Raw genomic sequence first — 24,095 nt, forward strand, 5'->3', positions numbered from 1 at the left:
TGTGCCTCAGCGCGGGATGAGCAGTTGCAGCCTTTCTCGAAATCTGTTGTAGTGGAATTTGCCCCTTGCCCGAAAAAGATAAGGAACTAGCCTAACAGCAATTAGGGGTCCACTAGCTTGTGAGCAAGAATGAAGCTGTATTTCACATTTTCTAACTTGTGACAGGCACAAGCAGGCAGAAATAGCTATGAGAAAGTAAAAAACCGCACATAGGCATAAGATAAGAGTACCCCTCCCCAGTTACTGGAATGTCAATCGTGAACGTTAGAAATAATGTATTGCTGTGCTTTAACCAATGAGATGTAAAAGCCAATCAAACTGTTATTCATGTATCCGATAAAAGGCTATGCACAGAGCGGCATGGGGTCGCTCCTCGCTATTTTTTGCTGTAAAGCTCGAGGGGACGACCATCAGCGCTGATTAATAAAGGTCTTTTAAATCCTCCTTCGGGCATCCGTGTCATTCTGTTACACCGGTTTGAGTCCGGTTCGGTTACACTGTTCCCCGCCTCCTTTTCTAGTACTAGGGCCCGTGGCCTGGACTTACAATTAGGAATCCTAACAGTGATGTCGCCAGGGCCAATGATGGTTTTAGTCACTATGTTTCCCCCAAAAATGCAACAACTCCAGTTCTCCCCTAACGAGACAGAGACCCTGGTTGGTCCGAGCCCTCTTCTCTTGCTCCCCCTATTAACTCAGCCAGCTGCTCCCGGGCGGGAACTGCTGCGCTGGGGGGGCCGCCGCTAGATCCCTGCACGGGCCGTTCAGCCGCTCGCGGCCGGGCCGAGCGCAAGTAAAGGGGGGGGGGGGGCGCAGCGGAGTTTGGTTTGTTTAGTCTCCGGGAAGACAAGGAGGCGCCCGGAGCCGCCGCGCTCCGGCTGGACCCGCACTCGCCGGCCGCCTTAGCCCGGGGCGGGGCCGAGCTGCCCCCGCTGAAAGCCGGGCCCGGGGCGGGGCGGAAGCGGAGCCAGGCAGCGCGGAGGAAGCGGCAGCGCTGGGCACGGTCGGGTCTGCCCGCGGGGAACCGTCAAACCCCGAAGGGAGCAGACGCGGGGGGGCCGCCCCCAACCAGGCCTCGGCACCCTGCGCAGACTGAGCCCCCGAGTAAGTCACGGGCCCCATGCAGGCGCTTCTCTGCTCCCCCCCCCCACACCTCCCCTCACACTCCTGCCCCGTTCCCCTCCGCACCTGCCCGCAGTCTCCTCTGCCGCTTTACACCCTCCCCACAGGGGAACCAGAACTTGGGGCAGTGGGGTGCAGTAGCACCCGTCCCCCCCGGGCTTGCAGTGGTATCCGTCATACACAGAGCTTTGTTTTCTTCAATGGCTTCCTGCACCTCTATTCTAAAAAAACCTGTTCCAGTGCACCATCCATGCGTGCTAACACAACCTTTCACCGGCTCCTCCCTCTTCTGGCCCCTTCATGCACAGACACACACCCATACATTTCCCCTTTACCCCCCAGGCGCACATCTGCTTCTCCTTTACAACATTTCTCCACCTACCTTCACTTCTACCTGCCAGCACATGCTCAAATTTCCCTCCTCTGCTGCCTTCTGTCCATGCAAACCTTTCTCTCCCTCCTCCCCCCCCCCCCCCCCTATGGACAGTTGTACCCACTTAGCTTCTCTGCTCTGAGTACTCTATAGTGCAGGTAGGGTAAGTTAAGTAAAACTTAAAGGTGTGGTTAAACATGGGCACAGCCCTGCCTTTTCTTGGTTTGTTTTTATTTACCATACTTTTTTCAAACCTCCCCCCCCCCTTTCTTTTTCCTCTCTAAGAAGGTGCTCTAGTTAGTGCCGCAACATGGGTGTCCTTAAACAAGGCAGTGCTAAGTAACATCTGCAAGGGTAGCATAAATTCAGTTGATAGGATATTCTGACACAACCAGCAAGTTTGTAAAATGTACCAACCTAAAGAAAGACTTTCATGGCCACATGTTTGAAACAGGTGCTTGATTCTGTCTAGTGAAGGGATGGAATGTCTGGACACGTATAGTACAATACTCCCAAAATCCCTCCTTGAGTCACTTCCTGTAGAGTTTATAGATAGAAAGCAGAACTAGGCTAAGAGTGTAAGAAAAGGAATAAATAGTGAGGAAGGAAGTCAGAATTACTGAGGTCTGCATGGGCAAGGTTTTTTGGGAGGCTGCACTTTTCTGTGGAGAGAGGTGCAGGGTTTGGGATGGAGGCTGGGTGTAGAAAGGAGCTCAGGGTAGGGGACTTGTCAAAGAGTTTGTGGGGCCCATTGCGGCACACTGACAGCAGGGCCTGGCACCGGTGGATGCTCTAGTTTAAGTTAATCCCAGTTGAGGAGTTAGAGTCCAGCCCGGGCAGCACAAGTCGTTCCCTAGATATATTCCACAACACCTCTAGATTTAAGAAAATTTCAATGGGTGTCTATTTCAGTCTCATCTGCCATGCTTTTACTGTTCACTATGACATCATTATACACTATGGTAAAACTTTCAATAGAAGCCACCAGCATCTATTAGTACAAACGGTCTGAGACCCCAGGCTTGTATTAGAGATCTGTTTATTTGACAGATCTTGCATCTATTAAAACCTCTGGTCAGTACTCCCGGTGTCTAACAGAGTAAAAGAATATTGAAGGTAAATATTTTCATTTTGGAGTTTATTGTACGATTTTCTGTGTCTTGAGACCATTTTCAATACAGTTGAAGGTGATTGTGTCAACTCCATGTTTCAGTGAGCTGGTGTAAGTTTACCTCGTGTGAAACCCAGAGGTCCCTCTCCCCTGTTCCTGTCTCTGATATGTTACAAGACATGGGGAGGTGGAAGGAATTCTCTTAATGGAGCAGGATTTCTCTTCCCCTCACTCTGACGAGGGCATCCCCCTAAGTAGGGATGATCCCAGACATGGAATCTCTTCTGCTTAGCCAGGGCATCCTCTCTGTGGGGCAAGCTCCCAGTGTAGGACAGGGTCTGTTGCAAGCAGGAGCTGCTGCCAGCCCCACTCCTGGGGAGGAGGTTTCATTGCGGGCTCTGTAGCCAGCTCCCTGGGAGCAGGGCTGACACGCCCTGCCAGTTTTGCTCCTGGAGAGCCAGCCAGGGACAGGGACTACTGCGTCCACCACAGACAGGGGCTGCTCTGGCAGTCCCAGTGGGGCTGGAGCAGCCCCCAACCTGGGGCAGGTGGGGAGCTGCTCAATTCCCTACTGGTTAACCAGAACCTGTAAGCCTCACTCATTAAGGCTAATTCAGAGTCCCTACTAATTCAGAGTCTGGAAGGGAGTTGTGACTTACAGGTGGAGGGGTGCAGAGGGTTTGGATGATGACCTGGGGCAGGGCATGGGGGTGCCAGAGACAGGCTCTGGCTGGGAGGTACTTTTCTTGGCAGTTCCCGGGCAGCAGTCCTGCAGGATCCCAAGGCAGACTCCCTGCTGCTCAAAACGGCTGGCTGCTCTCTGCTCCAGGTAGGGATGTAAAAGATATACCCAAACATTATCCATGTAACTCATCAAAATTCTAACAGTTACACGGTTAAACGTTTTAGGGGATGTTGGGGGAAGGGAGGGTCCTGAAGGGGGTCCCCTCCAACCCCAGGCTCTTGGGCCACCTGTTGCCAGTGTGCTCCCGGTCTCCAGCTCTGCCACCACTGCAGGCTCCTGGCTGTTGGCAGGGTCCCGAAAGCTGGCCTCCTTCCTGAGGTCCCGGCTGCCAGCCCCACCACCAACCAATTCCTAGCCATTGGCCCCATTGCCATAGGCTGTTGGTCGCCGAACCTGCCAATGAGGACTTACAACATAAGCACTGTGGATAAGGCAAATGATGAAGTCCATAATGTGCAATGGCCCATCTCACTAGAAAAGTATTTCCATAAACTGTTGATATTATAGTGCTTTCATCTAAATTGCCTAACCAAATCTTCTTATGTTTGAAACACAGGGGGGAATTAAACCAGTTTTAATGTGCTGAAAGGTGCTATAAAAAAACATGGAAGATAAAAGGCGAAGAGCCAGAGTACAGGGTGGCTGGGCTGGACCTGTAAAGAGCAGCTCACATTCAGGTAAGATGTTGTGTGTTTCTTTACTTGGTCTTGGTTATGTTAATTTTTGTATCCCATCTTTTAAAAATACTTTAAATTTATTTTTTCCTAATGTTTTATAGAGATATTCTAATCCTGAATGAATTTGATTTCATATGTGATCCTGCATATATCCTGTGTTTCAGATAACCCAGCTGCAATATTGGAGACAGCTGTAATGTATGCCTCATAATTTATACTATAGTTAGCTGAGTTGAGTGCCTGAGGAAATGAATTACATACAGACTTACAGCTCATCTGTGACCCAGATATTTAGTAGTATACGTGGAGCTGACAGGAAGACCTGTGGTTAGGTTGTCTAGTGTTTTGCATTAAAAGCTCCTATTTTTGCTGGCATATAGCGTTGCCACCCTGTAACCATTAAGACTGAAACATTCCATGTTTGTTCTCTGTCTCATACTGATGTATATATCTGTTTCTAAATTTCAGAAAAATTGTTCATCCATTCTGAAAAATAAGTTTGGAAGAACAGGATAGTTTTGCCAGTGTTACATTTTTCCTAGCTATTTATTTAAGGAGCTCTAGTAATTTCATGCTATTTTGAACAAAAGCTTGAAATTTGGTAAGGTAGTGGTTTTATGGTGAGAGATGGGCTTTTTTGCTACCCCTGTAGAAATTTACTGAGATTTGCAGACTTAGAAGCAAGAGAGAGTCTCCATTTGTATACGTAGGGCTTGTTATAGATTTTCTTTTTAAAATCTCTCTACATTCTGTCTGCATTGAGCCTTCTCTCGACCGTTACTGAGTCTCATGCATATTAAGCATAGACCTAACAATCCCACCTTGTTTCAGCAGCAGCAAAATACAGTTTGGTGTAAGAGAAGATGTACAGGAGAAGATCTTCCACTGATTAGTGTCTTTCACAGTCATTATCAAGAAAATTCTTGTATTACTGTCTTAGAATTCAGGTCCCCAATAGGGTAGACTCAAGTCTACTTCAGAGCCACTTTGCCTTTTAAAATGGTGTGCGAAATCTGTGTTTGACAGTGGTCTCCTTAGGTGCTGTCCATACTCCTCTCCAGAGCCAGAAATAGAACCCAGTATGCCTGATTCACAGTATAGGTTGAACCTCTGTAGTCCAGTGCCCTAGGGACCTGACTGGTGCTGAACCAGAGAATTTGCTGAACCATGAAAGGTAACTATTGTCTAGCAGCATTACCAATGCTTGCACTGCTTATTGGGCTCCTAGAAGGTAAATTAGGGGTAAATTAGAGCTAAAAAACAGCACAGAACACTGAGAGCCAGGACAGGTGTTTATAAATAAACTTAATGGGACTGTGGGAAACTTGGCCACATCCATGATAAGTGGACATCCGACTAAATAAAATCATGCCGACCACGGATGTTGTCAGACTATAGTGTACCAGACTAGAGAGGTTCAACCTATATTCTCCTATATTTTTAGGTTTTAAAACTAAACAAAACAAAATACCACCATCACCAATTGTAGAAGTCATTCCAGTATATTGTCTCCCACTAATGGTCAACTCATATGGAGGATCGCAGCTTATGAATGAGCTGTCATTCATGCTCAAATTTGACATTTTACACTTAAGTTTGAATAAAGACTCTAATTACCTTACCCATTACAAAGATAGCGTCCCCAATTATCACCTCTAATACCATTAGCTCACAGACATTTACCTCCCCCCCTTTTCTGTTCTGAAATTTGATTTGTTCTTTTCATATGTGTTCATTTTTTTAAATTGTATCCTTTGGTATATATGGTTGTGACAGTTTTCTTCCACTATTTGATCTGATGAAGTGGGTCTCGCCCACGAAAGCTCATCACCTATTAAACCATCTTGTTAGTCTGTAAAGTGCTACATAGTCCTGTTTTTTGTTTCAGCTTATTACCAGTTACTCTTATTGCCCAAATTGCAATGGTCTGTTCTGGGTATCCTGGGATCCAGTTTTACTGATGGCAGATAGCAAAGTGGGAGAGCTCCATATGTTTCTATGTGATAATGTGGGAGCATGTGCACTTCTGTGGACCCATTCAGACAGAAAAGTATGGGAGGTGTAATTTGATTTGTAAAAATCTACAGTATCAAAGTGACACCTCCCTTGCTGTGCTATTTTAACTTGCCCACAGAATGAGATTTTACTACATTATGCTCCCAGACTGTGACAGAATTCTCTCTGAAAATGATTGGTTTTTTTAAATGTAGAAAATTGCACACAAAAAGCTGTTAAAAGAATATTGTAAGCTCAAGAGCTCAGAAGATAGGAAATGCTGGAATTAAAGTTGTCTATACAATCTCAGTTCAGCCCCCTTACGTATAGATGTTTTGCGTGTGCAATACATACATTTCCTAAATATTTTTGAGTAGAACCATAATATTCCCTGAAGCCACTTCCCCACTCTCCTATTTTCAGCATCATAGAGAAGATGAGCTCCTTTATGGAAAACTTCTCCTACCTTTACCTTTCCTAATGTAGTCTAATGTAGTCAATGACTGTCGTGATTTTAAATGATTCACTTTTACCAGTTGGATTGAAACAATTTTTATTTAATTCATTTTCTATATTAGTTAAAAATTATCCTGTCTTCTTAGATTGTAGGGCTTTAATAATTATTTAAAACACACCTGACTATTCCCTTGCTATTTTTTTAAAACCTTGACCTAAAGGAGAAATCTTTGAAAACTGAACAGGGATTCTGTTTGTTATTCCTTACAGAAATATTGGGTTTTCCAGGTAGTGATATGTTAATTTCACTGGTTTGCTTGAGCCTGTTCTTTTCTTTGCCTTAGCTTCTGGAACTTCTGCAGCCAGGAACCTTGTATCTACGGGCACTAGTCAGACCTGTATGAGACGAGAGCAGCTTCCATCTGAAAGACAATTTGTGTTTAAAGAACCAGCAGAGGTAAAAATGTAGATAGGTGTCCTGTCATCTCATCTTTTTTGTTGATGAGTAAAAGAACCCCAGACTCCTCCTGCCCCAGTCCAGAGCCTGTACCCAAACTCCATCCCCTACCCAAACGCTCTCCCAGAGCCTTAAGCAGGTGGGAGGAAGGGACCTGTACCTGTACTAGGCGCCACCAACATTTCTGTAAGGCTGTCCCTACAAATACATGGCTATGCAGGGCACCACAACATTTGGGGCATCAAATTGCCTCAGATTTTGTGTTGCCTTGTGCAGCTGCATGCTGTGTATGGGAATGGCTCAAGCAGCTAGTCCCATCCCCTGGCTAGCTGCCCCGTGGGCTGCACCTAACAGGGCCATCCTAGGGGGTGCAGGACCACAGACATTCTTCACTCTGCCCACACTCCACCTCAGTCCCGCCCCTGCTCTGCCTTCTGCCCTTATTAGTGGGATGCTCACCTTTGCACTAACTGCCAGCAGTAGGGAGAAGCAGAGTGACCCAGCCCCAACAAACTTCCAGCTGTGTTGCTTTACTTACTGGTGTCGGTGAGTGCAGAGGAGATGGTCCACCCTTTCCAAGCCCTCTCTCCCAAGCGATGCTGTTGGGGAAGCAGAGTGGGCTAGGGCTGGATCACTCTGTTTCCCACCACTGCTGGTGAGTGCAGGGGCAGGCCCAATTCCAGCTGCCCCCCTCCCCACAGCTCCTGCCCCCATAGTCCTCATTGTGTCTTCCCCGTCTGCTTCCTGTGGGAGGCTCTGTTAGGGCACCAAAACATCTCAGGACATCCCTGCTGCTACCCCTGATAGCAGGAGCATGTACACGGCACACAGTGAAACCAGAAGGTAGAAAGCATCCACAAACAAAAACAAAAATTAGCACTTGTTCCTTTCTGTTGCAGTGATATAGATTAAACTAATTGTGGCTTGCACATGAGACAATCATCCCAAGCTATGCAGGAGGTTTTAGACTAGTAACTCTTGCTGCCCAGTCTCTTTCTTTTTTTCTGGAGAATTGTTGTTTTGACTGGAGAATTGTTCCAGAGAGTTGCTTCTGATTTTCAGTCTGTAAAGACAGGGAAAAGGATTGTCCCGTCTCATTTGGTGACCAGTAGATATGTGGGCAAACCATTTCTCCTCTAGCTAGCCCTACCTGCTGTAATTAGCAGACGATTCCAACAAAGTACCAGCTACTGCTGGGTGTTTCAGAGTGATATTGTCAGCATTTCAAAACTGGCAGAGAATATATCTCTGTGGTGTTTAATATTTCAGTACTGAGCATCAGACAGGTGTTGAATTCCGAAGTCCATTCTCCTGGCGGCGAGGCTGGGATTGATATCCAAGCTCCTGTGAAGGCTTTAGTATCTTTTCTGCACAGCCACCATAAGACTAGAAAATCAGCCCTTTGTATTGCTGAAACATGTCAATCTATTGGTGTACTTACTTGTCTGGTTTTCTTGATTCCTGTCAGGTGGAACGCAATGCTCCAGAGCCCAGAATCATAGAGTGAGTAGAAAGCTGGTTTCCCTACCTTCACTGTGTTACTTTCACCTTCCCCCAGCCTATGGTGGGATGGACTAGATAGGTCTTCTAATTGCTATGCCTGTGTAAAGAATTTTCAATTTAGAATATAGTGTCCAGACTCCTCAATATTATATTCAGTAAAGTCCAAATCTTCTTCTTTTGTTTTAATTGCTTTATTAAGTTTGCACAAACAAGAAGGGAAGAACAGCAGGGTTTTGCAACATAAGCAGTCAGTTTTATAAAATGATTTGGATCTGTGCATAGGTGATAGGATCAACACACACAGTTTTCCCCATCCTCTTCATTATTTTGACAGGACAGTGTTGTTTCTATGATTCAGGTTTGTAACAGAGATATGATATTGGGTTAGCTGTATTGGAAGGTTTGTAAGCCAAAACTAAAGTGTGTGAGGGTGAGGGGACATATGGAAGGCAGTCACTAGACTCTTATTTCTGTTTTTTATTCAGAACAGGAGCCGAATCAAATAAACTGTTATGTATGTTTTTAATACTTTGGTCAGTGTGTTAATAGTGGACATGGAAGTGAGATCCCTAGATTAAAAACCCTTTGTTAACTTCCCAACAAAGTTAAGTTACTGTATATGTATTGTCAACCCTCCCTTGATAAGATATTTATCTGGAATGATCCCCAATTGAAACTGTTTTGGAAGTTGCAACCTGAAATCCCAAACATGTTGATGTAAGTGCAAATCTAGATTCAGTCAAAAATCAAGGCTATATCTGTCCCATATTTAGTGCCAGTAGCAGGGATGGTAGAGCAAATGCTATTTACAGTGAGGGTTGAAGTAACAATTAGTAGGTTTCAAAGTCAGATTGATAGTGGGACTGTGTATTCAAGGTCCACAGGCCATTGAGGGTCTCTTACAGTGTGACATGGAGAGCTCATTCCCAGGATGTGTTTCTTCCTTGTGTATCTTCATGTGTGATCTTTACAGACTTTGGAATGGAGATTTATTTGAGGTCAGAAGAGAGTCCTTAATGGGCAATTCCTCTGAGTTAATTTGTACAGATAACTCAAATATACTATGGCAGTCATTAAATATTTTTCAAAAGTTGTAAATACAGTATTTCCTTGTTTGGAATTTTATATCTATATTCAAGTACTAGACCAGATGGGTAATGGTTAGAAGGCTACAATCCAGGTGAGGGACCCAGGTGCCCAGCATTGATGTGGTTGGGGAAATAGTTACACTTACTGTACTCTTATTGTGGGAAGTGCTGAGAGTTTTCCATTATGATTTGCTGAGAAATCATTGCTCTAGGATGCTATTAAATAGCATTTTACTAGAGAAACTTAGAGAAGCAGAGAAAGCAGTTGTCCTTTCAGTCTATTTATTAAATCTTCACAGTTCTCATTTTGGAATTGGTGATAGAATAATAACAAGAAAGGAAAGAAAATACAGTTGTATACAGAGAACTTAAAAAATATAAAATTTTTAGAAACGTATTGAAAGTCCACTGGCCTGTACAGAATTGCACTGATCATTTTGGATTACTGCTTTGGCAGTCCTCATAAATACCCCATGATGTGCAATCCACAGTTCATTTAATATCTCTTTTCTCACTATTATATAGGCTATCCTCTGTGGGCATGCAAATGTGCACAGTGCTATACAGTAAATAATTGTGAAGCACAAATAGGAGTTTCTGCCTCTAAGATTGTACATTCTAAAGCAGGAGTGTGATGTAGTCGATAGTGCAGAACACTGAATCTGTAGCCTTGGGCAAGTCACTTTAACTCTCAGTACTTCATTTTCTCTCTTGTAAAAAGAGGATGCATACATACCTCATAGGCAGCATAATTAACAATCTACACTTTTAAATTATTGGACAGAAGTGATGTAGAAGTGCAGAGTAGACAGATAGCTTCACTTCCCAGCAATGTAGCTGGTAGCTGATAGAACAAATATTTTATTTCATGTGGCAGCTAAAATGTTGTTTTCAAATCTGTAGCTTGGTTTATATATGGCACATAGCACATCATGATTATTTATTTTGCTAGGCTAGGTAAAATGAGGACAACTGCCTTCTAACTGAAGCTCCTGACTATGGTCTCTTCAGCATGAGTCAGACAGTGTGTGTGTCTATATTATGTATTTGGAAGGGGGATAGGGCCTATTAGACTGTTTTCCTTTAGCTCCCTGCCATCCTCCCTCTCTGCTTTTCTCTGGAATCTGTAAACTCTGCAGTGAATATTTGCCCAGAATGGAGGCTCCCATAAGCAGTGTGAGGTGAGCTGTGAGGATACAGCGTGTTGCCTCCACAACATTCCCGGCTTCTGCTGGATTCCTTCTCCCTATGTTCCACTGCCCTTAGGCCTCTTTTCTTAATCTGGATTTGCTTGTGACTGGACCATGCATAGTCATGGCATATGTTTTAAACATTTCTTGTATTTCATCCACCTGATGGCTGTTTTCTATCCATATCCTCAGTGAACAAGGTCTGTATGAGATTAGCACATCACCAACAGGAATATCTCGGTAAGTGGATTTTTTTAAAGCACCTTGGTTGTTATTGAGTAAGGAAATAGCCTGGGATTTTAGCGATGCAGAGGATGGTTCTGACAGGAATGTTGTTTCTTCCATGCTGCCTTGTGTAAGATGGTGCTAGAAAGGGGATTCTGAACCCTTGACAATGGAGTATTTAATAAAAAGTCAGGTATATACATGGTATACATTTCCTTCTTCTTTACAATCTATACTTTTTCTGCACTAGGGTTCATTTGGTTCCTGGCTTCGTTGACTCAAAACAAGCAGACTGGATGTTTGAACAACTCCTCCAAGAGATCCCCTGGAGGCAGAGAACTCACCTCAGGCAAGGTAAATGTGTGGTAGTTCTTAATGTGTGACTCCTAGGACAAAATCCTTACTCTTGCTTTAATTTCCTATCACCTTGACTGTTAGAACTCCCTTGTCTTTTTCCTCCCAAGTCTCAGTTTTCCAGAGTCACAGACAGACGGTGTTATGGCTGAGTTATTACATATTTAAAGAGTAGGGATGTAAAATGCTGTTTTAAAAGTTAACCGGTTAAATATTATGTTTAACTGGTTACCCGGGATGTCACGGGCAGCGGGCCCTGCTGAGTAGGAACAGGTCCCTGCCTGTAGAGCATTGAGCCCAGCTGGGCCCACTGTGGGCAGAGGCGCTGTTCCATTCTAGCCAGGTAACTAGTTAACCCTTTACATCCCTACTAAAGAGGCATATTTATATCATCCTATCGTCAAACAATCCTGTGATGCCCCATTAATTTCAGATCAAAGTGAAAATTGCCCTTTGTTTGAAAAACAGGTTGTGACTGTGAAGCATGATGCTCCCCTGCTCCCAGTTTTCTGTCTAATTCTTTTCTTAGTCTCTCTGCTCTGCTGTTCTGCTCTGTCCCTTCAAACAGTCTCACTGTTGATGTTGCTGGAGTCTTCTCTGTAGTCCCTGCTATCTGGAGCTGCTCCTTTCTCTCCTCACATCATCTCTTGTTTAAAATCTCGGTTGTAAATAATTCTTTTCTGCCTTACCTTTGCTTGTTACATTTTCTTTTTTCTGCTTTCATTCTGTTTCATGTAATTCTGTAAGCATGTTGGTTGCAATTGGTTAGACTGCAGAGCACAGCCTTATTTTAGACTGGGGCAGTTCTGTGTGCTGTAAGCATGTGAAATGCCTGTTATTCCAGTTGTGTTCACTGGGAGGCACACACTGGGAGTTATTTCTTAGCAGCTGTTGAGGGTATAATGTTGTGTGGCAGGTATAGAACAGGCCTGGAGAACCCTGGTCCTAGTTCTGCCAAGCACTCCAGTGATTCTGAACAAACTTGTTCAAAGCCTGCATTTGAGTGAGGTATATTAAAGGGAGAGCAGAACAGTAACACTTACAGATCAAACATGTGAAGTAACCACTAAGCTAATTCTGCCACAAAGTTGAAGGTACTGTAAATACTTTGATCCTGTTTTAGTATCATACCAAGTACTATGAGTGTTTGGTAAAATGTTTTAATTCAGCCCTGCTGCACACAACTTACATAGTACTTCCCTATTGCGCCATCCTTTTCAATAAACATTCCATAAAACTGATGCTAATGTTGTGAGCAGCATTTCAACATTTAAACAAACAAAGCAACTTAGGGCTACAAGTAAAGCTTTAGGTTGGCCTTACTAGCTATATCTCACCCCAGTGTGCCTACCCGTTTCAGCACAGAGGATGAGAAATTTTGTGTAGTTGTAAGACCTCTACAAAGCATGGTCCCCACACAGAGACCAATCAGAATTTCAGGCCTATTTGTGAATCTGCTTATTTCATTGAGTACCACTTAGACTCTTCAGGTTAGGGATATGAAAGGTTAACTGGTAAGCATCACTCTTACGAGGTGATGCTTACTGGTTCTGGTTAACTGGTGGGGGCTGGAGCAGCTCCCCACCTGCTGCAGGTTAGGGGCTGCTTCAGTCCCGAAGGGGGCCTAGTGTGGACTAGATGGGCTGCTCCGTCATCTGGAACAACCCCTGGGGCGGTCCCGGCCCACAGGCACTGCCCCTGCCTGTGACACACACAGACCCGACATGGACAGGTCCAGGCTAGCCAGCCTCTGCCTGTGGCAGGGGGGGCCACTGGTTAAACACCATGTATAACTGTTTAAACAATTCAACAGGCTTTTGCATCCCTACTCATGTAGGATTAAGCACTTTTTAGGGGATACCTTTTAATTTTGGATGAGAAGGTTATTGCTTCTAGATCATCACTTGCAAAAAGCTTCTTTACAGGCTTGCAATTTCACCTCTTTGCTTCCTAACCCACTGGTATCTGATTTGTAAAGTTTTTCTATTCTTTCTTAGATCTGTCTTACAAGGAGCCCAGACTTACTTCCTGGTATGGGGAACTTCCTTACACTTACTCCAGGTTAACAATGCAGCCAAATCCTACCGTACGTATTAATATATGATGGCTTTTTCCTTGTAGATTGCAGTAATAACAATTTTTTAAAAGTCCGGTAGACGTTGCCACCATGATCGGACCGGTTTGGTGATCACCAGAGGTGAATGGTGTATATGCTTGTTGTATGGAGTTTCATTACTTGTGGATTTATTCAGACTTGCAATTGAGCACTTTGATGAAGAACCTTTCCTTTGTGGCTGGGGATTGGTAATCACCACTCCTGAGTTCTATTCAAAGTTCTGCTTTTGGGTCGCTATCTGACCTTGGACAAATCTCTTAACTTCTCTGTGTGCCTCAAAGATAATATAACATTATTGGTGATGATAATAGGTAAACTCTCTCTCTTTAAGAAACTTTCAAATAAACACATTTTGATTGTTCTTTAAGCAGAATTCAAGCATATTCTTGGTGTGTGTGTGTGTGTGTGTGTGTGTGTAATGAGATTAGCATATTAGACCTGTTCAGCAAGATCAGACTGTACCATATAATTTCCCACGCTATTTTACAAGTGTCAGAAGCCTTGCTAAGTGACTTGTTGATTTTTTTTTTTGTTCATGTTCTGTCAGCCTCTTGCCCATTTGGATAGTATCTGAACTTTGCTTTGTTTAGAATTTCCATGGCAATAGACTCCTATGTTTTAAGCCATAAATTAAAAATAACTAGTGAAAACTAGATTACATGAGAGAGTCCCTTCTGTTGAGTCCCAAATATTTTTGCTGCTGCCAGGGAAAGTTTTATGTCTGAACAAATCAGAATTTAAGGGAAATTGGATTTTGCACATAGTGCTTGAGAAAAACAATTCTTGTAGTCACGGTAATGCTCTAGGAAAGGCTATGTAATTTAAGATGGAAAAATAAAACAGCCTGTAGGTTGGGATGTGTTCAGTTGCATAGTGTTTTATTAATTTTTTTTCTAGAAAATGGAGGAGTCAGGATGGCTTTGGAGGTTAGTAATGCCATATGGAACCTTTCACCTGCAGAATGATTGTTCAAATCCAGCTCAGAATAACTTAGCAGTGAAAGGTATTACCAGTTGGTAGGGGGATGTGGCCCATATGAAATGAGTTGTTGATTTCAGTCCAGTTCAGGGTGTACATGTGCGGATCACAATTGCCATTCACTGGGCCCTATTTTGTCCTTATCATGAAAGAGGCTCATGGTTAAATTGGTCACACAGTTTGTAAGGATGAGAGGCTAGCTTAAGTCTGTCCCTTCTCGTTAGAGACGAGGCAAGGTGGTGGTTTAGTACCAAGAAAACTTGCCTACTTCTCTCTGTGATGTACTTCTACGGAAAGGCAAAGACCCTCAGTCTTCAGAACTCAGTCTGACTCTCTCTTTCTCCTTTCTTTTCCTGACTCCTTTGCAGCTGGGGATTTCACTGGTGTGAAGGAATGCCCGGTGGCATGAAGTCTGCCTAGCTCTGGCCGTCCCTGGCACTGGCAGAACAGTACCACTATTACCCATGTATCTTAAAGTAGCCTCAGTATCCAGGTCGAGGGATACATGTTATAGCATAGCTAGCCACATCTGAGTATCAGGCCCTGAATGTTTGATCGGTAGCAGAAGTATTGTGCCTTTTTTTTTAAGAAAAAATGTGGGGATAATAAGGAACTTGAAACCCTCCCAAGTGCAATAAAGTGCTTATGGTTATATGAATCACAGTATTAGAAAAATGTTTCCTCGTGAACAGTGAAGTATTTGGTAACTTGGTTACCTTTCGTAACAAGAGGACTTTAATTATGGCTCATTTACAGTGGAGTTCTTATTGAATCATATGTTCACATTTCTACCTGATGAGGTTGCTAGAGAAAAAATTGACAGAGTGAAAACCAAAGAAATCCAGTAATGATCAAGCAGTTACTAGAAAGTGGTGCTGGTTGTTTCTCATGAGCCCGCTCCTGTTAGCTTTTCATGATCCTCACAACCTGTTATCCTGGAGAGCCAATGTTTTTTCCTTCTGGCAGTGTTAAATGTGACACTTCAGTGCAATAATATCCCTGAATTACAAGCTATTTTCGTACATAATCATTCATATGACACCTAAATATTGAGGTGGTCACTTAATTAGAAATATGTAGGCGAGATAAGAATTCTGTGATTAGGTTCCAGTGCCATGGCCAGTAGACAACCAGAGCCTTGGTGAGCATGGAAGGAGGCAATGTGGTCTTGTAATTAGAAAAGGAGACTGGGAAATGAGACTCCTGAGTTGTAGTCTGTTCTTTGCCACTGATGCACTTTGCAACCTTGTTCCTTAACCCCATGTACCTCAATGTCTCCACTCAGATAATGAGGGTAATGGTTTTGACATCTCTCACATTCAGGCTTGAAATTTAGTTACTAGCTGAAAGCACTGAGATCCTCAAATGAAAAGCATGATATAAGCATGTAAAATCATTTTAAATATCTATGACACAGAATTACTACAGACTGACTGATGGCACAGAAATATGTTAACAATACAATGGCACTAGGTCGTGGAAACAGAGCCACTTATTTGTTGAATCACTGGCTAGCATAGACTATTGGAACATTAAAATCAAAAGACAAGATGATGTGTTGGACTCATTAAGCAGTATTATTAGAGCGGGGAATGCAGGGACACAGCATGGCAATGCTATGCTAGTACTCACCATTTACTTCCAGTGAACAGCTGCAGGCTTCATGTGCCATTAATCTACAGCTTCCTGTTGCTGGGATATATTACATTTCAGTGTTCTTTAGCCACTCTCTCCGTTAACAGCCATAATGTTCACACATGGGCTGCTTAAGTGTATTCCATTCTCCCAGTTAACCAGTAGGGTTGGAAAAGCAACATTGCTATGAGAGGCTAAGAGGCTATGAGAGACAGACCGGCAGCCATGGCCTTGGGGTTGAAATAGCAATGACTCAGTGCTAACATGACCACAAAGAGTAGAAGGACTGCATTGATGCTGCACTGAGAACATGTATTAAAAGTTATGGGGAGGAGCATGGGATCAGTAGGATTCATATTTATTATGCAAAAATATTGAGGGCCTTGTACCCCTTCCAATGCCAGTAATTTTTGCGTTAGCTTCCCGTCTCTGATACTCTGAAACTTTTCCCGTTCTGTACTAGCACTTCCTCTGTTGGTCTACACCACCTCCCACTGTTCTCGCTCTGATCACTTTGCTGTATTAATTGCAGTGGCATCCTCTGCTAACCATGTTGAAAGAGCACATCAAAAAGGCCACCGGTCACACCTTCAATTCTCTGCTCTGCAATCTGTACCGGAACGAGAAGGACAGCGTTGACTGGCACAGTGATGATGAGCCATCATTAGGGAGAAACCCTGTCATTGCCTCACTCAGTTTTGGTGCCACCCGGATCTTTGAGATGAGGAAGAAGCCCCCACCTGTGAGTATGTTCTGACTTCTCCTCCTTCTCGTCTTCTCAGGTCTTAGGATCTAGATAGCAGTGTGAGGTTCCCATCACTAGTAATATGTTGGAAAGCAGATACACTGTCCTTTTTTTGGGGAGCTTGCATTTCACAGTAACATGTCTCACTCAAAATTACTCCAACACACATCAAAAGCTGTATACATAAATACAGGGATCACTTCACCTTTTCTGAAATGCAGCCACTTCTGAATTGGAATGTTGTAGTTGTCTAACAATGCACAGGAACATTTCAGTACAGTGAAATTACATGTTGAGGATTCCTGCAACCATGGTAAAGATCTTCCAAGTTCACTAGAGCAGCGGTTCTCAACCTTTCTATTTCAGGAGTCTGATTTGTCTTTGTGTACCTCAAGTTTCACCTTACTTAAAAAAAATACTTGCTTACAAGAATCAAACATTAAAATACAGAAAGTGTCACAGTATGCTATTAATGAAAAAATGGTTACTTTCTCATTTTTACCATATAATTATAAAATAAATCAAATGGAATATAAATAGTGCATTTACATTTCAGTGGCTAGTATATAGAGCAGTATGTCATTGTCTGTACAAAATTTTAGTTTGTAACTTTGGTAGTGTTTTTTATATAGCACTAGGCAAATATCTAAAGGAGTTGATGTACCCCCTGGAAGATTTCTGCATAGCCTCAGAGGTATTCAAAATCCTAAATGAGAACTACTGAACTAGAGCTATGTCAGGTGTATCCTCTGCAAGAAATTGGAATATAAAATTAGAAGGGAGCTCTTACAGGATAAATACACATTTGCTGAACTACCAATTTTGTCACCAGTTCAGTAGTGCCTAATTACAAGCTATTTTCATACATAATCATTGATATGACATTGAGGTGGTTACTTAATTAGAAATCTGTAGGATAGATAAGAATGCTATGAATAAGTTCCAATTGTGGGGTAAAACACAACTCCAGTGGAGATCCAATACATAAAAGATCTATTGTCATTGACTGCCCCGTTTCTGGTACATGAGTTAGTAGTGAGAGATAGTGGACTGGGGGCGAGAAGGAGGAGAGCATTTTCTTTTTTTTCTATGGGATGCCATACTGCCACCTCAAACCTCTTAAATTAAGCAGCACCTTTTGGCCAGGGCATTACTTGGATGGGTGCCTACTTGGGCTTCCCCTGATTCTGCAGGAAGTGGTATTGATGATTAAGTAGGTAACACTCTTCCATCTGAGTCAACGCTGACCCAGTTGTATTGGGAGTGCTGTGCTTTACAGAAGGGCTGACTCATTAGTTGCAAAAATGAGGTCTTGACCATTTGTGGTCATAAAAGATTCCATGGTAAAAGTAATGGATCATTCCAGTATCCTAACCTGTCTTTGGCTTTGGGTAGTTATATTCTGCCTCCGTATTCCTCTCTGCCTGTCCTCTAACTGTTATCTGCTATTATTGTGTGATGTTAAATTGCTTCTGCATTTTGGTGGTGGGTGGAGGAGTTTTATATAATTTGCTGTCTTGGAATAAATTGATGCAGAAAGTAATGTACAAAACTACTAAATTATCCAAAGAACCTCTTCTTGTACTAAGTACAGAGGCTATTAAATGCTGCACTTTGCTAGTCTATGTGGATCATTTTGTTGCACACAAACAAGTTCACAACTGGTAAATTACATGAGTTACATTTCATACTAATTTTCCCCTCATCTCTTCCTTAGTTCAATATTTCACTGTTTCCAGAACAGAAGTGGTCCCCCACACCAGTAAACTGCATCAGTGGCTGTATTCGTGTGTACTATTCTGATGATAAAGTCCTTTGGGAACCTTTAGTTGGTGGTAGGATTAATTCCTAGATGCAGCAATATTTCTTTAGGGTCAGGGTTTAGTGAAGATTACTGAAATTCAGTGTAAACTATGAAGTTTTTCCTTAAATGTGAAAGAAGAAACCTAAATGTATATAGCCTTTGGGCATGCCTTCTATTCATTCTCTGCTTTCCAGCTTCTGGAAATTGGTTCACTGTGGGAAAAGCAGGGAATTCCACCCACTCCATACAAGTTTGACTGCTTTCTTTAACTTGATAGGACAATTTTTATATAATGAAATGTGGAGCAAAGGATAGATATATCCTTGAGGGCCCCCTCATTTCTTTCCTCAATGTCCCTGCCCCAAGCCTCCTGAATCTTAGTTTGTAAATGAAGAATGTTCCTTTGCTTTGAAGCTGTGACATTCCTGGCAACATTTGTTGCTGGAAAAAATCAGAACTGTTTACATCTTAAAAGCAGATAAGTGTCTTTCTAACACCCTCTGCTTTTTTCTGTTCCTTCTCAATATAACTGCTTATGATCTGCTGTGGAGCTTTTCTGGCATGGTGATGGTCTAGTCAGGCCAGGGATTTTGAGTGGTATAGAGGTTCTTAGAAAGGTTGGAGCCAGAATATAAACTTTGTAATAAAAGAACATTCTTCTGTCTCTCTGTTATAGTGTTTGCATCAGTGAATGCTAGAGTTAAGATTACAAAGGAGTTCTTCACAATAATTCCTTTGTTTCAGCAAGGCATAGTGTTCCACACTTGATCTCAGCTTAAACGTCAATACTTGTGGAAAATTTCAGAGAATCAGTTCAACTGACTTGTGTATGAAACAAAGACAGTTTTCCAGATGTAAAAAGGCGACTTTAATTTGCATGCACGTAACTGAAAAATAGCTTGAAGGTGTAAGAGTCAACCTCTGCTAGAGAAGTAGTATCAGGCCAAGTTAGGAGGAGAAAGATTTGGGAGCAGGGCTGCCGAGGAGGGGAGTTAAATAAACAATGCTGTAGGAAAGCTTTCTTTTTGTTCATTTGGGATTAAGAAGAATACCATGCATAGCATACAGCACTGTAGAATGCTGGGTCTGTTCTGCCTTGATAATATGTCTTGTGTTAGAATATGTTCTTCACATGCTGATGGGAGACTTTATTGTGGGAGGCTGATGGTATTGTGTCGGTTGTGCATGTGTGGGAAAACTCTACAGAAAGCATTCACTCCATATCTCATATATTGGACTCATCCTCAAAGGAATCACCTGCACAACACCTTCAAGAGGCAAGCAGGAGAATTTAGATTTCTAACTCCTAGACGTTAAGGCCTATTCTACACTACCTAGTTAGTTGACTTAAGTTACGTGGACAGCCATATGCAGCTTTAATTACATTAGTTGTGCATGTCCACACAATGTTCCTGGTGTTGGTAGCGTGCATTCGCAATCAGTGCTTTTGCATCGACAGAGTGTGTGTTAAGTCACGGGTAGCTATTTCACTGTTCAACAGGCCACCCTCTGCCATTAGGAGATCTGGGGATGGATTACAGTGGATCATGGCAGTGTGTTCGCCATTCATGATGGAGTTCTTTCTGTCGTATCATTCCATGGGCTTCCAACATTTCTTCTTGCCTTTTTTGAACAGCCCCTGTAAACTGTGCCCCCACCATCTTTGCCTAAAATCATGAGTCCTGAACTGCTGACCAATCAGGTGATGAGCATTATGAACGCAACATGGCTCGTCCTGCAGTATTTCATAAGCTAGGAAACAGAAAGTTAATGTGTGGTGCCTGACTTGCCGTGTGCAATTGAAAGAAACAATAGAAGATTGCTTCCAGCATTCATGGAGAAGCTGCACACAATGCACTGTCTGTACTGTGCTTGGGGAAAGAAGCACTGAATAGTTGGATCACATGATGCAGATAAGGGATGACTAGCAGTAGCTGCAGAACTTTTGGGTGTCAAAACAACCATCCTGAAACTTGTGTAGAGCTTGCCTTAGCTCTCGCTCTGGTGTCCATACACCACAGAGCAATCTTCTCAGTGGAAAAGCATGTATTGATCACTTTGGGGAAGCTAGCAAATGCAGACTTCTACTAGTCAGTCTGGGTATGTCTACACTACCCTCCTAGTTCGAACTAGGAGGGTAATGTAGGCGTACCGCACTTGCAAATGAAGCCCGGGATTTGAATTTCCCGGGCTTCATTTGCATAAGCGGGGAGCCGCCATTTTTAAATCCCCGCTGCTTCGAACCCCGTGCAGCGCAGCTACACGGGGCTCGAACTAGGTAGTTCGGACTAGGTTCCTATTCCGAACTACCGTTACGCCTCGAGAAATGAGGTGTACCGGTAGTTCGGAATAGGCACCCTAGTCCGAACTACCTAGTTCGAGCCCCGTGTAGCCGCGCTGCACGGGGTTCGAAGCAGCGGAGATTTAAAAATGGCGGCTCCCCGCTTATGCAAATGAAGCCCGGGAAATTCAAATCCCGGGCTTCATTTGCAAGTGCGGTATGCCTACATTACCCCGCTAGTTTGAACTAGCGGGGTAGTGTAGACATACCCTCTCAGATCAATTTGGAGTTGGACAGTGCACCATAAGGGGTGCAGTATTGTAAATGTCCAGGGCCATTCATTGCCTCCTGCTATGAAGGACTGTGACTCTGGTTAATGTGCAGGAAATAATTGATGGCTTTGCAGAAATGGGGATTCCCTGCCTGTAGCGGAGCAATATTCTAATTTTGGCCCTAGACCATCTTGTGACAGAGTACATCAACTAAAAGGGCTACTTCTCCATGAGTTTGCAGGTACTGATGGCTCACTGGGGCCATTTTGCTGACATCTGCATGGGTTGATCAGGGAAAATTAGTGATGCATGCATTTTTAGGAACAGTGAACTTTATAGAAAGCTACACCCTGGAACTTCTTCCTGATTAGAAGATTCCAGTAGGGGATGCAGAAATGCCCGTAGTGATCCTGGGACACCCTGCCTGCTGCTTGCTTGCGGTTTATGAAGCCAGGAACCTAGACAGCAGCAAGGGGCACTTCAGCACAGGCCCTACAGGTACTGAACAACTATTGAATGTGTCTATGGCTGATTAAAAGATCACTGGAGCTATCTTTTTGGCAATTTAGAGCTCATTGAAGAAAATCATTCAGAATCTACCCAATGCTCATAAATCACCCACCACCACCACCAACAAAAATCACTGTGTACATTTCAGAAGCAAATTTCCTGTTGGGACTGTTCTGGGGATTTGACATAGCAATTAACATCACGTAAGAAACAGTTTTGTTTTCGCTTTGACTGTTTTCAAGATCTTTTAAAAATCTCTGTTAAAAGATGCCTTTTCAGTTGGTTTAGAAATGAAACAGTTTTGTGGCTTTGTGTGTGATGCTTTGTCCTCTGCCTTGAAGCATCTTTTTTTTTCATGGCAACACAAAGACCACTTGAGAGGTGAACTAGTCACTTTTGTCTTCTAGTTGTAGATCCAATCACTTGAGGAAACCTCCCCTGTCACTGCCTTTTTTATTCTGTCGCAGTTTGTCCTTGCACAGAGCTGGCAAATGAGTATTTTGTTTTGGAACTAGTACTCAGCCTGTGATGTAAGCCAGTACATCCTTCTACAAGTTGAACCTTTCTAGTCTGACATTCTAAGGACCTCACAGGTGCTAAGCCAGAGAATTTACTGAACCACAGGAGGTCAGTATTGTCTAGTGGCTCTACCAACTCTTGCACTCCATACTGGTCTCTTAAAAGGCATTTAGGAATAAGTTAGAGCTAAATAACTGCACAGAATGTGAGAGCCAGGTCTGGTGGCTGTAAACAGACTTTGAGATGGCAGAAACTTGGCCATGCCCATGATAAGTGGACATCTGGCTAACTAAAATCATGCTGGACCAAGAATGTTGCCAGACCAGAGAATGCCAAACTAGAGAGGTTCAGTGTGTACACGAATTCGTGTGTTCAGCTCCTTCCCCATACCAAACACATCACCTCTTCAGTCCTTGATTTTCTAGTGCTTGATTATATCTCTGGGATGCATGATTCCTGAATGTCCTGTTTGGACAGGTCTTTTTGACACATGCCTATTACTGTTGTTGTTATCACTCCGACTTCTCCTGTTGACTGAGGACTGAGTCCAAACAGATCCATTTAAGTTCTCCCTGTCATATATATCTATGAAACAGGTTAAAGGATTCCCTGAAGCGTGTTTCACTAAAGCTTTACCAGACTCCTGCCCCCTCCAAGCGGTCTTGATGCAAAGTCTTCAGTGTTCTGTAAGGATTATTCTGGTGCAGTTACTCTAACTGCAGTGTGAGCTGTGAACGGAACTACAAAAGCCAGTTGGCAGACTATTTCTCAGTCTGTAACCAAGGAAACTGATGGCTGGGGTGTGCGTGGTGTGTGCGTATGTTAGATAATTGCAGAATGTTCGTGATGTTCTGAAACATTTATATGAAAATCTTGTTTTTATAACAACCTTTGCATGAGATATTAAAAGCAAGAGCCTTCCCGTTTATCTGTGAGTGGTGTCCTGGTCGAAATGAAAGATCTCATCGTTCTCTTTGGAAAGAGCAGAAGAAATTAACCCTGACTACCAGACTGGTGTGATAACAGGAGCCTGGAACTGTCAGAGTAGAGAAAAAGAGAAAATTGATTTTTCAGGTGGGATTTGAAAGGGGATAATCTATATGGAGGAGAGATGCTGGAAATGATGTACCAGGTGCCAAGAGCTGCATAGGAGAAGGCTTCTTGCACCCATGTTGGCAAGACTGAGTTGTGGCATCTAGAAAAGGAGAGAGGAAGAGAAAAGCCCTCCTCGAAGCACGGTACTGAAGTCATGGGCTTACTAGGCATGGCTTGATAGCCAGTCTGTGAGGTTAGCTGGAGCCAGGACCAGGAAGACATTTAAAAACATATAGGTAGTTTTAATTGATCCTGAAGAGAATGGGACACCAGTGGGGTTATGTGAGGATGGGGTGATGTGCCTGAACGTGGGAGAGGGCAGACAGCAGTGCGTGCATCTGCAGAGCCAGGGAGGCTGTAGAGAGTGAAACACCATTAGTTGGGCAGAATTGCAGAGGTGATGACAGATTAACAAACTTGTGTGTAGAAGCGACGTCAAAGGTCAAGAGTGATGCCAAAACTATTGACAGTGCGGCCAAATAGGAGATCTGAGCTGAGAGTTAATAACAGAGGAATTGAAGATGTTTGAGGGTTTCCTTTTACCAAAGGTTAGGGTTAAGGATACAATTCTGTCATGGATCCTGTGACTTTCTAAGAGGGGGTGAGCAATAGTTTTTGATGAGAGGAGCCACTCCAAGATTTTGGAATATGATTAAGGGCCGCACTTCTCTGTGGAGGGGGTGCAGGGTCTGGGACAGAGGTTGGGTGCAGAAAGAAGCTCAGGATAGGAGAATGGGGTGTAGGAGAGTGTGGCATCTGAGGGGGAGTTGAGGTGAAGTAGGGGGTGGGTGCAGAAAGAAGCTCAGGGCAGAGGATTGGGGTGCAGGAGTGAATTTTGACCTGAG

General features: G+C 43.3%; 1 protein-coding gene across 4 annotated transcripts in view; it reads left to right on the forward strand.

The window, feature by feature from the left end:
* Positions 1-814: 814 nt before the first annotated feature.
* ALKBH3 (alkB homolog 3, alpha-ketoglutarate dependent dioxygenase) overlaps positions 815-24,095 on the forward strand; it is a 38,466-nt gene continuing 15,185 nt past the window's right edge. Inside the window, exons 1-10 of one of the 4 annotated variants that reach the window (XM_075927520.1) lie at positions 820-1,103; positions 2,545-2,610; positions 3,359-3,434; positions 3,907-4,027; positions 6,823-6,935; positions 8,404-8,438; positions 10,909-10,956; positions 11,192-11,295; positions 13,293-13,381; positions 16,557-16,766. In XM_075927520.1, coding sequence (XP_075783635.1) covers positions 3,955-4,027; positions 6,823-6,935; positions 8,404-8,438; positions 10,909-10,956; positions 11,192-11,295; positions 13,293-13,381; positions 16,557-16,766 — 672 coding nt within the window. In that variant the 5' untranslated portion in view covers positions 820-1,103; positions 2,545-2,610; positions 3,359-3,434; positions 3,907-3,954. Of the gene's footprint in view, positions 1,104-2,544; positions 2,611-3,358; positions 3,435-3,906; positions 4,028-6,822; positions 6,936-8,403; positions 8,439-10,908; positions 10,957-11,191; positions 11,296-13,292; positions 13,382-16,556; positions 16,771-24,095 lie in introns of all 4 variants that reach the window. The other 3 variants (XM_075927521.1, XM_075927518.1, XM_075927519.1) reach the window with 3 other exon arrangements.

The sequence above is a fragment of the Pelodiscus sinensis genome, chromosome 4, assembly GCF_049634645.1.
Source record: "Pelodiscus sinensis isolate JC-2024 chromosome 4, ASM4963464v1, whole genome shotgun sequence".
Classification (NCBI taxonomy): Eukaryota; Metazoa; Chordata; order Testudines; family Trionychidae; genus Pelodiscus; species Pelodiscus sinensis.